This window comes from Ascaphus truei, chromosome 3 (genome assembly GCF_040206685.1).
Source record: "Ascaphus truei isolate aAscTru1 chromosome 3, aAscTru1.hap1, whole genome shotgun sequence".
Taxonomy (NCBI): Eukaryota; Metazoa; Chordata; class Amphibia; order Anura; family Ascaphidae; genus Ascaphus; species Ascaphus truei.
In genome coordinates, this window is record NC_134485.1 from 221605536 (window position 1) to 221620698 (window position 15163).

Consider the following 15163-nt stretch of genomic DNA (forward strand, 5'->3'; position numbering starts at 1 on the left):
ATGCAGGAAGTCACAAAGAACCCCAGAGTAATATCCAAGGATCTACAGAGCACTCTCGCCTTGGCTAATGTGAGTGTTCATGACTACAATCAGAAAAAGACTGAACAAAAATAGTGTTCATGGGAGGATATCCAGGAGACCACTGCGCTCTAAAAAGAACATTGCTGCCATCTGAAGTTTGCCAAAGAGCACATAGATGATCCACAAAACTTCTGGAAAAATATTTTCTGGATAGACGAGTCAAAGGTAGAACTTTTTGGCCTCAATGAGAAGCGTTGTTTGGCGAAAAGCAAACACTGCGCTCGAACAGAAGAACATGATCCCAACCTTCAAGCATGGTGGTGGGTGTGATGGTTTTGGGCTGCTTTGCTGCCTCAGGAATTGGACGGCTTGTCATCATTGACACAACCAGGAATTCTGCATGGTATCGGAAGATTCTAGAGGATAATGTCAGGCCATCCGTCCGTGAGCTGAAGCAAAAGTGTTCATGCAAAAAGACAGATCTACAACAGAATAGCGGCAGAAGAAGAAATCCGTGTTTTAGAATGGCCTAGTCAAAAGTCCAGACCTAAACTCCATTGAAATGTGGCGGGACATGTATCGAGCTGTCAATGCAAGGAAGCCCTCAAATTTCACTAAGTTTAAGCCGTTCTGTAAGGAGGAATGGAACAAAATTCTTCAAAACCGATGAAAGAGACTGACCAGCATTACAGGAAACGTGGAAAGAAACTACGGCGCTCCCCTTTCACACTCACAATAATATAAATGTATAAATAAATATATACAAACACACGTGGGAGCCTAAAAACAAAAAATGGTATACTGGCCCTTTGAATTGCAGCTCAACCTTTATGAGATCTTTCCTTGATCTACACCAGTAAAAGATTTCTTGTCGAAATGATGAGCGCATATGGAAAAGAAAAGGTAAGATAAATACTTTGTAGATATAATCCACGGAGTGGAACAAGCATACACACAGGGAATGAGTAATGAAATATAACAAAAAGGCTATGCCAGATCTTACTCACACGGACAAGTGTGAGCCAATCTTGTCAAGGTTTCTTTTGGGGAAATCCACTTCAAAGGGTAGTACCCAAGGGTGATGTGGGGGTTCCTAGTGAAAGCAGTTCACTCCCTCTGGTAGGCTCCAAAAAGGGACGAAAACGCTCGGTGAGTAAAAGGTAATTTTTTAAACAACAAGTAAGTTTACAGAACTTGCATGCAAGTACAACACTTCCGGCATCCGTCTCCGTCGTATCAGCTCATGCGGGGACTCCCTTGCTGCCGCGTCCGGTCGCAAGGCCTGCAAATGAGCTTTTTCTTCGGGAGATACGGTGGCCTTCAGTGGTCACAAACAAAGCAACTATGCCAACACAGGGCTACGCGTTTCGCGAGTATCTCTCGCTTTATCAGGTCCTGTCGGCAGTGTGGAGGTGGGCTGGCTAAGATATTGATTTCTTAGACTTAACAGTCTATATTGAGAATGGTTGGATAAAAACAAAAACATTCTTCAAAAGTGTCGATTGCAACAACTACCTTCTAAAAACTAGCTGTCACCATAATAAATGGTTGGAAAACATACCCCCTCGTCAATTTAGACGCCTGAGGAGGAATTGCACTGAGGATTCTATCTTCAAAGAACAGGCTGATATACTTAAAAATCGCTTTCTAGAGAGAAAATATGTAAAGAAAAACTTGATACGGCTATTAATAAAACATCATTGTTACCAAGACAAGATCTATTAAAAGTGAAAAAGAAGGACACAAGTGAGAAATATGAAGTACCATTCATCACTGATTTTAGCAAAGATCAAAAAAAATCCAAGATGTGCTACACAAACATTGGCATATTCTAATGAAGGACCCAGTGCTAAAAGGCAATAACCCCGATAAACCAAGAATATAATATAGGAGAGCTTCAAATATCAAGATAAAGCTGGCCTCAAGTCTGTTCAAAAGATCGAAGGAAAAGAGTATCACACCACGGTTACCTAAACCAATAGGTTTCTTCAAATGCTTTGCTCGCAAAGCCTGTAAACAGGGCTCAACAGAAAAGGTTAAGTTCACCTCCAAATCTAAAGGGGAGACCTTTGAAACACACCAGTTTCTTAATTGCCGTACCACTTTTGCGGTCTACCTCCTTGAGTGCGCATGTGGACCCCAGTATGTGGGACGTACCAGCCGACCACTGAGGGTCCGCATACTGGAGCACATGGGCAACATCAGGAGAGGTCTTTTGACACAGTGTAATCGAGACACTTCTTCGAGACTCACAACAAAGACCCCTTAGGCCTTACTTACAGAGCAATAGAGACGGTCCCCGTAGATTGGAGAGGGGAGGGATCGTATTACTCAATTATCCAAGAAAGAAACATACTGGATATACAAATTGCAAACATTGACACGTTCAGGCCTCAATGTTGACATTGATCTGGGAGCCTTTATTTGATTAAAGACTGTGGGAAATTAATTTCATATCTCTATAGATGAGCTGTGATTGCTGGTGTAACACTTATTCTCTTCTATTTCTTCCAGATTTGTGGAAATTGCGTCATTCTATTAGTTATGAATATGTGTTTGTGTCATATATGGTGTGATAAGAGTCATTTGACACCAATTTTTAAGAAATATTCTGTTTGTAATGTTCCAAGAGCCATATAGAATCATTATGTTTTTCATCCTGTATATGTCTTGTGAATATTGTTTGATTTTACCTTTGGCTAGGATCTGTTGTATGCACGTCATACAGGTTGATGTGTACTATACAGATTAATTATACATTTAGACGAAGGGGTCATGTATATTTATGGTCGAGTGACTAAGAATCATGTTGTTCTTAGTGCTTTGTTTTCTATTAGCAAATCATGTTAAATCGAATTTTAATATTTGTAAGGTTTTTAGGGAACTATTTATGCTATTATATCAATTGTGTAAGTAATTTTAATAACATTAGATGACAGAAGAAATTTTAAAGGTAATTCAGGATCTGACCCATCTCCTATTATCAATTAGTGTTAGACTAAGTTTGTGGGGGTTGCATAGACTTTATTAATCCCCCTCTGATGATTTGAGAGTCAGTGTATTCTTTTTTATTTTTAAAAGGCCATTATACTCTCCTATTGTGACTTTTAATAATGCTTTTTAATTAGCCATAGATTTTAAGCACCATTGTTTGGGAAGGCTCTGATGCAAGTTACATCTGTGCCATTCCACACATCTCCCAAAAGTCCACCAGAGGGAGTCATATACATTCAATTGGGTTGAACTTGGCTATTTTTGTCCTTTTAAAGATAGCAGTATTACTATATTCAGGTTGTGAATTTTTTTAACTGTTTTAAATAATTCTGAAAAGTTTGTAATTGTTTTTATGTTGTGTTTATATGATGTACATGCCATACAGCTGGTAATAAGATCTCTACTTTGATTGCAAAGTTCAAATAATTATAGATAAACTGCGAATTTGAAACACCTGATTATCAGGTATTTAGCCAGCCCACCTCCACACTGCCGACAGGACCTGATGAAGTGAGAGATACTCACGAAACGCGTAGCCCTGTGTCTGCATAGTTGCTTTGTTTGTGACCACTGAAGGTCACCGTATCTCCCGAAGGAAAAGCTAATTTGCAGGCCCTGCGACCGGACGCGGCAGCAAGGGAGTCCCCGCATGAGCTGATACGACGGAGACGGATGCCGGAAGTGTTGTACTTGCATGTAAGTACTGTAAACTTACTTGTTGTTTAAATAAATTACCGTTTACTCACCGAGCGTTTTCGTCCCTGTTTGGAGCCTACCAGAGGGAGTGAACCAATTACAGGAAACGCCTAGTTGAAGTCATTGCTGCTCAAGGGGTCCCACCAGGTACTGAATCTATAGGTTCACATACTTTTTCACACGTGGATATTGAATGTTGAATCATTTGTGGATAGATAAAAGTTGAAAAAGTATCACGCTGTATCATTTGTTTGATCAGGTTATCTTCATCTATTAGGACTTAGATTAAGATCTAATAACATTTCAAGTTTGAAATATGTGAAAATCCTAAGGGGTTCACAAACTCTTGCCATTGTAAGTGCTACTTTTGAAATAATTACGGGGTAGGCTAATGACCATGCCATATCCCCTGCCACTAGATACTTTTAGTTCGATCTGTGATCTCTAGTTTTGTGCAGTACCACTGCTCTTCCAACTTGGTTAGACCAGCACATTGATATACATAGAAATGAAGAACACCTGCATATACATTCCACAAAACAAGCACCAGCAGTGTTGTAGAACAAGGAGTTGAAGCCCTGAAACAGTACTCCCTCACTTAGAGGCAAACAGCTATAATATTCTACAGACTCATGACACCAAATAAGTTTCTAATTAAAGGATAGTTTTATTAAAAGCCCAGGCCATTCCACATCACCTTTCCTTAAAATCAGAGACAGAACATGAAACACAGACAGAGCTCAGTGCACATCCAATGACACCTATACACGGTACAGTGCCTAAAATATATATATATATATATATATATATATATATATATATATATATATATATATGCAATTGAGCTTTTAACCATTTAAAAGTGGGAGCGGGGGAGCTTCAAACTAGGGAGGAGGAGCCACCCTCCAAATCAGCCACTTTTAAATGGTTAAAAGCTCACTCCATTGCATTTCCCACTCTCAGGTGAACTTGCTTACAGGTTTGATTGCGACAAATCTAATACAGAGTGCTTTTCCTGGTAATGTACAGGTTAATAAAAGTTTCAATCAGACTTAGAACTATGCAACTAATTTTGACAGATTTATTATAAATCATTCTTCCTGGTAATGTACAGGTTATTAAGAATTAATATTAGTGTTAGGAACCCTTGAGATGTGGTCTGCCATGTATGGGCTCAAGGGCTTACAACACTTTGGCCAAAGAGTTAAACTAAAAGACCATTTTATTTAAAAGATATCTATCTATATATATATATTTAGGCACTGTACCGTGTATAAGTGTCATTGGATGTGCACTGAGCTCTGTCTGTGTTTCATGTTTTGTCTCTGGTTTTAAATATATATTGCCATGCTCAGTAGCACTCCTCTGTGACACATATACATATATATAGCGTGGTTATTTTGGGGGTTCAATATGAGCTTGTAGGTGTCCTGTATGTTTTACACTTCACCTTTCTGCCTGCTCCCATATTAAAATCAGACGTGGTGTATGTGGGCTCACCTGTATTAAACTCTCGAAATGCACATTTACCGACATACATTAGTTTAGGCATTTGTCTTATAGTGATACAAAATGCTAATTATTACCTCTGTTTACTTAATATTTTTTCCAGCTTTGCATCCTCATCAGTTTGAAGACCAGGTGCAGATGTGAGAGGACACACGGACGTCAGATACTGCACAAGTGGGACATGCTGACCAGGCCTGTATGATCTTCCCTTGCCTTGGCTATAAAGCCATTCTGCTTTTAAGCTAAAACAGTTAAATGGCGGTTATAGTTATGCAAGAAAACATTAAAACATTTTTATATGAAATAAGGCATTTCCTTAACAAGACAAACATGAAGATTTAATACCAAGTGCAAACATCTAGATTTAATATATACACACACACACCCATCCACGACTAGAGACCTACCCAGTGGCGAAACTTAAAGCCGCTTTACATCTTGTTTTCTTTTTTTGGGACTCGGTAGCAAACAAGGAGTCTGTTCATTTCAGTTATGGGGACCACCTAGTTCCCGAGAAAATTGTCTCTAAAGACTGGACACTGAAAATGTTTGTTTTAAAGTTTGGAGCGCCATTAGGAAGCTTTAATGTCATTCCTTGCAGCGTCCCATTGGTACATGAGACGTGGGACCTCAAAAACAGATATGAGATATTGACAGCTCCTTTAAGGCTGCGCGTATAGTGCCGGCGACATCGCGTCAAAACAAATGCATTGCCGCGTCGTATGCTCTTATAGTAAGCGTGGCGGCTTGGTCGCTATCGCTGGAAATCATTTCAATTTGATTTTTCCAGCGACCGCAGCCTGACGTCGCCGGCACTATAAGCGTAGCCTTAGAATTATGCATCTCAGGGAACAGGGGTTCCCAGGAGCGGAAATTAACACGGTTCAGCTTTCATATCATTTAATGTTATAGGAGTGTCTAGAATCTCCCTAGTACTTAGGAGTGTCTTAGATCAGCGGCACACAAACTGGGGGGCGCGGGGTTTACAGAGGCCCTGCGCGCTTCCCGAAGGCACTTAATTTAAGTGCTGGGGGAGCGACAAAAGCCTCTGTAAACCTCATTTAACTTGGCTCCGGCGGCTTCTTACGTGTCACCATGGCAACGCGGCGTCAGGGTCATGTGACGTCACGTTGCCACCGCGGCAGGGGGGGTGCATGGAAAGAAGTTGGCGCTCCCCTGTCTTAGATCATTCAAACTAGTGGTCTCTAATACTAGGGAGATTCTATAATAAATTAATAAGAAACAGTGAGGGAAACGCTGGAGCTATAGCAGCCAGAATTACTGTCCGCTCTCTCCTTCCCCCTACCCGATTGTAATTTGAGTTCTGATTCATGTATACCACTAGCTGTACATATTTTAGGTATTACTTATTAAAAAAAAGCTATATTTTAATTCAATGCATCTACTTGTGGCACTCAACATTAATATTTTTCATTTTGTTTAGATATAAAATACCCGTTTGCACACAGCTAAAAGGGTATCTTTCTGTCCCTGAAATTCATGCTTTATTATATCCTTAGTGGATATCTAGTCTATATATACACATTGAGATATCTTTGAGCAGTTACACCTCTAGTACTTGTATTGGTAAACAAGATTGACCTTACATTTATGGAAAACAAATATGTCATCACTTTGCCAAGCCTACCTATTCGTAGATGGGGGATTATCCATCACCATAACTAGGTAAGTAAAGCAAATGTCTTTACCTTTCTTTTTGTGAAACAATATATCCATCTAAGACCTTTATGTTCAAACACCAGCTGACAATATAAGGTCTATAGTCAAAACCAGGTATAGATGGGGTTGCCATCACACAAGGGTTGTTCATGATTGATAACTGTTCCAAATCAGCAAGTCCTCCAAGGAAAGAAACCTGGCAAAATAAAACCCCACAAACATTTCCCATAAATTGTTACCAACTACTTCTTTTAACTATTCTAAACATTTAATAGAAACGACAATAGTATCTCAGTTGAAAAAAAGAACACTTTTTGGCCCCTTTTAAAGGAATGCTTTACATAGATCGTTATGACGTCCAAATTCACATATCTGCTCGTCCTTCTTAGGCCAAGTCCCCGCTAGCGCTGATCGGGCGGCGCTTGGAGGAGACTTACATATATAGATATATGCAAGTCCCCGCTAACGCGGTGCGCGCATGCACACACGCTCAGCTGTGATCGGCGCGTAAGTAAACAAAAAATCTATCATCACCCACGCGCTGAACTACCCGCAATGCCCCCCCACGCGCGCGCGTACAAGCCGGACACCCGGCGCACATGCTTGGAGCGCTCTCCAAGCATGTGCGCGCTCAGCGCTAGCAGGGACTTAGCCTAAACTTTGTCAGTAATGTTTAAAAAAAAAAAAAAAAACCAGAGAATATCCCCCCCCCTCAGTTGCTGTAATAGCTGTCCTATTACAAAACATGTACAACTTATACATATTTAATAATGGGACAGCAAAACCATTACAACTTCTAAAGAAGAGATTTAAAAAAGAGAATGCAGACAATTAGTACTTTAATTCCCAACCATGCATTTTTTGGGGGGTGATTACACAGTTGAAAGTACAGTATAGAACACTTCATACCAACAGTATGGCCCTATGTATGCTGATGTGGAAAATATCACTATTTTTTTTAAAATCAGAGTAACTATGCAAGTTATGGCTAACACCTGACAGGGCAGTCAGTCTGTACCAGTGATCACTTCAGAAGGTTTCTGCAGCATTTTTTTCCTTTTAGCTGCAAGCAATGTATGAAGACAGCTCCCACAACAGAATGGCTGTCTAAAAAAGTCACCATCATCTAAAATGCCGAATCATTGCAGTCAAACTAGTCTTGCATAGAATTTGCACGGAGGTTTCAAACAGATCATAACCCCACCAAACAATGGCAAATAATAAAATATTGCATACGTAACATTTTATTTGTTTTTTTTTTTGTTATTTGCAAATGCAGATCAGAAATAGACGATCTTCAATGTCTCAGTGAAAAATAAATTACTTTGTTCTGTCTGGGCATTTCTTTTCTATTTAACAGACACCTAACACAAAAACAGGTCTCATGGTGACCAATACATTTCTTCAGTTACATATCGTCCCTTGTACATTATCGGTGAATGATATAAATGCATGAAAACACACGCTACAGTCGCTTTATATATATCATTTACTCAACATAAAAAAAAAAAACACACACTTACTTCATTTAAGTCTCTGATTTCATTCTCTGCCAATGAAAGTATGGTGAGCCCCTGAGGAAGGCAAGTAGATGCTGTGCGTAAAGAAGTGATGTTGTTGCCATGCAGGAGCAGAGTCTAAAACAAAGAAGAACTATAGTCACACTTGATACAGCGTTGAATAACCAACCAATTCAATAGAAGGCCAGTTTCAAAACGGGAGTACATTTTACAATACTGGTTAGATCAAACAATAAGGAAACCAAATGTGAAACGACATTAATTTAACGTTACAGATAGCAGGCACAGAAAAAAAACTAGGAAAGATTCGGTGTCTCGCACTTCAAGAGATTGATCCACAAGTCTCAAAACGAAGCTGCTATAAGCGAAGTCATTACGAAACTTATCAATAGAATAACACTGCTCGGGGCAAAAATCTCTTACCTTCAGAGACATAAGCTTGGAGAGGTCACCAATTTGGGATATATTATTGTCTGACAAATCCAGATGTTGAAGACAGGTGCAGATGTTTATCTGATCAATAATCTTTAAAAAATAAAAATAATTGATTTTATTCAGCAACTTGCTTTTGCTTTCAAAAAGCAAAAAAGAATCACCCCAAAACACCATACAGGCATACCCCGGTTTAAGGACACACACTTTAAGTACACCCGCGAGTAAGGACATATCGCCCAATAGGCAAACAGCCGCTCACGCATGCGCCTGTCAGCACGTCCTGAACAGCAATACCGGCTCCCTACCTGTACCGAAGCTGTGCGCAAGCGGGGAGACTATAGAGCCTGTTACAAATGCGTTATTTACATTAATTATGCATGTATATGACGATTGCAGTACAGTACAAGCATCGATAAGTGAAAAAAAGGGAGTGCTTCACTTTAAGTACATTTGCGTTTTACATACATGCTCCGGTACCATTGCGTACGTTAATGTGGGGTATGCCTGTATACTGTACAAACAAATCATTAAAGAAAGACATGTTAAAATAAACATAGTATCATGGAATACAAAGTCATGAAACAATGATGGTTCATGGATTCACAATTCGGAACAATTCACAAGCTTACCACGTGAAGGTTATCCTTTATGTCATTTTAATCTATTCCACACACATGGAATAGAAGGCTGTGATATGGAAGTAATAAGTACTGTATAACATCTAAGTCTAGTACTTCCACACACAGGCCATTTTATTGTAGCAGAATGTCATACCATCGTGACCCGATAATCAACTTCCTATGCGGTTTGGGTTGCACCCCCAGCAAATGTGCATGCTCAGACCACGGTCTGTACACTCCTAATTCTGAGGACATGCTGTCCAAAACTCATGTATAATGTTGTACCGCCAACTGTTTGTTGCAGGAGGAAATGCTGTACATTCAGGGGTTCTATAACCCCCTTTTTGTGGACTGCAGGCCACATAAGGTTTTAAAAATAACCAATGCATTTGCACAGGTGAATAAACCTAATTTGCATATAAATAGCACTTTTATTAAAAATGTGTCTGGCTCATGACTCAGGACAGGATTGAGAAGGACTCTTGTACACAAAGCAAATTTATCCACATAGGCAGGAAAGATAAGGACATTCCTGTCTAGAAGAACATAAAACAAAGTAGGTTCCAAGAAATAATGGAAAGGACGTAACGCTACATTTGTAGTTCTCCTCGTGTTTAAACAGACAAACTTAAAGGAAAAATGGTGCGTGTTCTCTTGGCTATGATAAAGACAGTCATGTTGTTTGTTTTATCTAACCAGTAGATATCATCTCTATTCATCAGAGCATTTATCTAAGCCTTACCTTTAAGTTGTTTCCGGCAAGATTAAGCCATTCCAAGTGCACCAGGTCCTTCAGCCCCTCCACATATCCAATGCTGTTGTGGGGTAGGTTTAGTACCTGGAGTTGAGTCAATTTTGCCACACCCATCATCCGCACTAGACGATTGTTCGCTACAGATAGCTGGCAAGAAGAAGCAAGACAATCTAGTTAAATCAGATAGACATAGCTACATTTCTACTTCTTGTATCCAAAAATATTTTAAGAAAAGGAGAATCAGCATAGCAGGGCGGGAATTAAATTTAGCACAATCTCACGGTGAAAGTCAGTGTGAAACCTGTTCATTCTTCATAGCAAACAGATTTATTTTCCACTCAAAATATTTTTACTTTGGTAAGAAACCTCACATTTACATGGTGGCTTTTGAAATTTGCCATGACAAAATTCCATTAAAAAATTTCAATAATGGAACCGTTTTACTCGATAACCCGTGTGATCTTTAAAATACGGAACATGGATCTAGTTTATTTTTTGTTTTCGTAACAGGATATGTATCAGTGTTTCCAACACATATACCTACAGATGAGTCAGTGTCTGCAGCGATACTTTTATCATACAGATAGCCGACGTTAATGGGGTGTGCGGCAATAACAGATGCCCAACGCTCATCCGAAGGCATTTAAATTAAATGCCAGGGAAGCGGCAAAGGCCTCTGTAACCTTGGCTCAGACGGCTGCTAATGATGCGTCGCCAGTGCAACTGGGGCCACGTTGCCATGTCAGAACACAGGAGCCAATGTAAGGAGAGGGGGCGCGAGGGGGGGAGGAGACAGCCGGCAGGAGAGCGCAGAGGGAAAAGATTGCGCACCCCTGCGTCAATGCACATGCTGGCGTGCGACAGCAAGTGAAATAACGTGTTGGCCTCACCCCTTTTTCACATGCAGCCAATGTAAACACAATGGTGTTTGTTACATAGTTATATAGTAGAGGAGGTTGAAAAAACACACGCGTCCATCAAGTTCAACCTATGCTAAATTTAGATAACAGATACTTTATCCTATATCTATACTTGCTTATTGATCCAGAGGAAGGCAAACAAAAAACCCCAGTGTCATATCATCCAATGATATCTCATAAGGGGAAAAATAAATTCCTTCCTGACTCCAAGAATTGGCAATCGGATTAATCCCTGGATCAACATCCTTCCCATGTTTACTTAGTTGGTATATCCCTGTATACCTATCCTTTCTAAAAGCCTTAGGCCTCGGCGTGCTGAGGCTCAGGGAAAGTGGGTGCTTTCCCTGCGCGCCGTCAGGGGGCGGGCCAGTGACATCACGGAGCTGGTTCGCCCTCATTGGGTGAACCGCTCACGTGACCGGCCCTGCGCGCCGGCAAGCGGTGAAATTTTACATTTCCCTAAGACCTACGCTTCCACGCGCTTGCGGAAGCGTAGACGAGCCCCTACTAAAGCTGCTCTAATTGCGGCTGTAGGGGCTCAGTGCTGAGCCGGAGCGCGTCTCTGCCAGCAAGCAGGTAACATGGCCGAGGCCTTAGTAGTAAAAGTAAGTTGTGTGTGAATATTTGGCACATTTTCTCTGACTGCAATCTTCTGTTTCTAGCAAACTGCACACAGGAGATGTGAAATGTTACTTTGGACAGCCTCCGTTGTTTAAAAATATGTCCTTTATAAAGTGGTCTGGTTATTATTATTTAGAGACGGATAGGACAAAATGATTGAATGTTGCATTAAATAAAAGGATAAAAAAGAAGAAATTAACATACTTTTTATGAAATCCGACAAAAACATTTTACTGACCTGTGTAAGATTTTTACATTTCTCCAGATGTTCCAATTTAATGATTTGATTCTTGTCCAATATAAGCGTGTGAGTGTCAGCACCACACGGCAACGTGGGACTCACTTTCTGAAGCCCTTGTCCTGACAGATCCATCACGGCACCTTAAAGATAATAAGGCGAACATCACAAACAGAGAAATAAACTATTTGTGCAATGAAAGGTTGATAGAGGTAAGTTGGGCTGCAAAACACAGGCTGTTGCTCCAGTGAAGGGAGAGATCCAAATAGAAATAACCAGTGCACAGCCAAAATAGCAAAGCTAGGACAAAGTGACCAAAAAGTTATTGGGTAAAAAACATAAAGTAGTGGTACTGCTAATCCTGTAACAGGATCCTCTAGGATTACCAGTACTATGTTACATTTTTTAACTAATATATTACTTTTTGGTCCCCACGTCCTAGCTTTGCTATTTTGGCTGTGCCCTGGCTATTTCTTTTTGGATCTCTCCCTTCATCTATTCAAGCCTGGGAGCGCGCCTGGCAGGAGTCGTCTCAGCGGACCGTGAGGAGCTTAAAAGTGATATCTTTAACATTATTGTGCTTTAGCTCTCAGCCAGCTGTTTTGCCTGCTTTCCCCTCCATAGCTGGTGTGGATTGACAGCGTCAGTAGTTCCTGCTCTTGCGCGACAGTCTCCCTCCCTTGTGAGTGGGGTTTGGCTATCATATACTGTATACCCACATACATCCACGATCACACACGGTGTGGGTACAACGCTGCGCTATACGTTTATGGACTCAATGATCTCTGCTGCTGCATACATGTGTAAACATTGAACTGGACTATCATCACTGTGTTATTTATTTGTGTGGTCTCTTGAGCACCGGACTCTGCATTGACATTAATCCACCAATTGTTGCTCCAGTGAGAATTCAATTACATTTCCACAATACGTGGCAGGGGCTGACAGATCAAGCTTGGACACAGACCTGTGGTTTAATTGAACGACAGAAAATGCTTTCTGAATAGCTTTTTTGTTTTTTATGTATAAGCAACAATAAACATAATTTGAAGGAAAACATTTTACCATCATGGAGACATCAAAATAAATATTTTGATCATAAACTTTATCAAAACACTCACCGTGACTCTCACAGGCCAAATGCGAAACGCCCATCTTATCTGAACTCTGTTCTTGTCACTTAGGTAAGGGGGAAGGTATCGGGTAGTACCCCACTTTGGGTACAGGTGGCGGAGAGCAGTGTACAGTTTATATATTTATAAATATTGAAATACCATATACCCAAGTGTTTGGGGCTGGGGGGAGAGAATTTGTTAAAATATGTAAATATATCAGTAGAAGTAGGTCTCAGATTATATAATAATTACATAAGTAACATGTTACACAGGATATGAACATGTGTAAACAACATACGTACATATACACATCTGTATGTACACGGCTAGCACTGTATGTCACATGGGGATTATGTATATGTGTCTATAAAGATATAAGAGCAGGTTGGATATTTAGGTAAGTTTTTATATATATATATATTTGCATATGTAACTGTTCTGTGTGTGCGGCTCTCTCCTCAGCTCTCAGCCTCTCCTGCTGCAGTCTGCAGCTCGCTCAGCACTGTCAGTTAAACGGTCACTCTGGCTCGCTCGGTGACTCCTGGGAGTTGTAGTCCTGTCCACAGCACAACACGGAGTCAAGTGCGCGAGAAAACTACAATTCCCAGAAAACTCCGCGGCGGTGAACCCGCTTTTGTACGCGGTTCAAAACAGTAACGAGGGGAAACTGTCAACAAAACCCTCGCGCTGCCTTACAGTATAATAACACAAACACGGCAGCGGCGGAACCCCATCCCGGGGCCCCGGCTCCGCGACACACTACAAAGGCGAGTTTTCTTTCATTACCTTGTTCCAGAGCTAACGACCCCACCAGCTTAGTCGTTTCCTCCTCCGCCATGTTTCCCGCTGCTTGTCAACTCCAGGACAACCGCTGTAGTGCCTCATCCGTCACTTCCGGTAGGGAGAGAATACCAGTGTCTGGGAGCAGTGGGGTGTTGTGACGTTCCTGGTCACGTGGGGGTGATTCTTCTAATGAAAGGCGCCTGCTGAGACATTGTCTGCAAGGAAGACAGCACGAGGGCCCCACACAAACCTGATTACTTTACACTTGATAATAATAATAACCAGTTGTGTATTTTGTATGAGAGTATTCTTCCCACTCTGCTCTCTAGCAGGTATATAATCAATAAGACGAAAAGGGAGGAAAGAGTCACATCTAAGCAAATAATTCGTCCAAGCGATAGGAGACATTATAAACTGTGACCAACATCAGATTATGAACGTCAGGAGTGCTGAGTCCACGCACTCTGCTCGGCCGGGCGATTTGTGGGCGGCTACGTTTGCACGGGGGCGCAGCCATGATGTCACGGAGCTGGTTCACCCTCATTGAGCAAACTGCTCACATGACGCGCCAGCGAGCGGCATATTCAAATTTGCTTGCTTCAGAAAGCAGCCAAGCGCCGTGCATGCGCAGGCGCTCGCTCACGCTGGCCACACACACATTGCAACAATGTGTTTCGCACGCCCCTTCAAATCATCCTGGACGAGGCCTAAGTAAAGGACTAATGTTTGTACTTACACCTGTAGCCCCGGTCTTGATTTGCCTCCAGGGACCCCCTCCCAGACGTGCCGAGCGATCGCGGGTGCCGCCGGAGGCAGCAACGGACCCGCCGGCACAACACAAAGGTGGGAGCCATAGCAGGGAGCGCTCCGAGTCCCGGCGGCGCACCCGGCTAGCAGGGGCCGCCATTACAAGTGCTCGCGCATGCGCAGTGATCGCGCATGCGTAGAAGGCTCACAGGAGCCAGTAGGGACTCGCGCATGCGCAGGGCAAGCGCGCACGCGGCCCCAATACAAAGACAGCCTCCACGGGACTACAACTCCCATGAGGCATAGGGAGGCAGGCACCAGGTGCCTCATAGTGGCCAATGAGAGGCCAGGAATCCCTAGAGCAGGGATTGATACATTTCGCGAGCTTGTGGCAACGGCAGTTGGAGCTTGGAGCAGGAAGGGTGTAGGGAGCAAGTGACTCCTACACCAGGTAAGGTAGTTCCCCAGATCCCAGGCAGGCCCCAATTCCCACCAGGGTAGTGGGTAGGT

General features: G+C 41.9%; 1 protein-coding gene across 3 annotated transcripts in view; it reads right to left on the bottom strand.

Moving 5' to 3' along the window:
* CEP97 (centrosomal protein 97) overlaps positions 1–14308 on the bottom strand; it is a 28820-nt gene extending 14512 nt beyond the window's left edge. The window contains exons 1-8 of one of the 3 annotated variants that reach the window (XM_075590109.1): positions 13910–14005; positions 13130–13303; positions 12009–12151; positions 10218–10376; positions 8844–8945; positions 8424–8537; positions 6930–7096; positions 5298–5462 (exon numbers count right to left, since the gene is read on the bottom strand). In XM_075590109.1, the coding sequence (XP_075446224.1) occupies positions 5298–5462; positions 6930–7096; positions 8424–8537; positions 8844–8945; positions 10218–10376; positions 12009–12151; positions 13130–13163 (884 nt within the window). In that variant the 5' untranslated portion in view covers positions 13164–13303; positions 13910–14005. Of the gene's footprint in view, positions 1–5297; positions 5463–6929; positions 7097–8423; positions 8538–8843; positions 8946–10217; positions 10377–12008; positions 12152–13129; positions 13744–13909 lie in introns of those variants that run through there. The other 2 variants (XM_075590107.1, XM_075590108.1) reach the window with 2 other exon arrangements.
* Between the last annotated feature and the right edge of the window lie 855 nt (positions 14309–15163).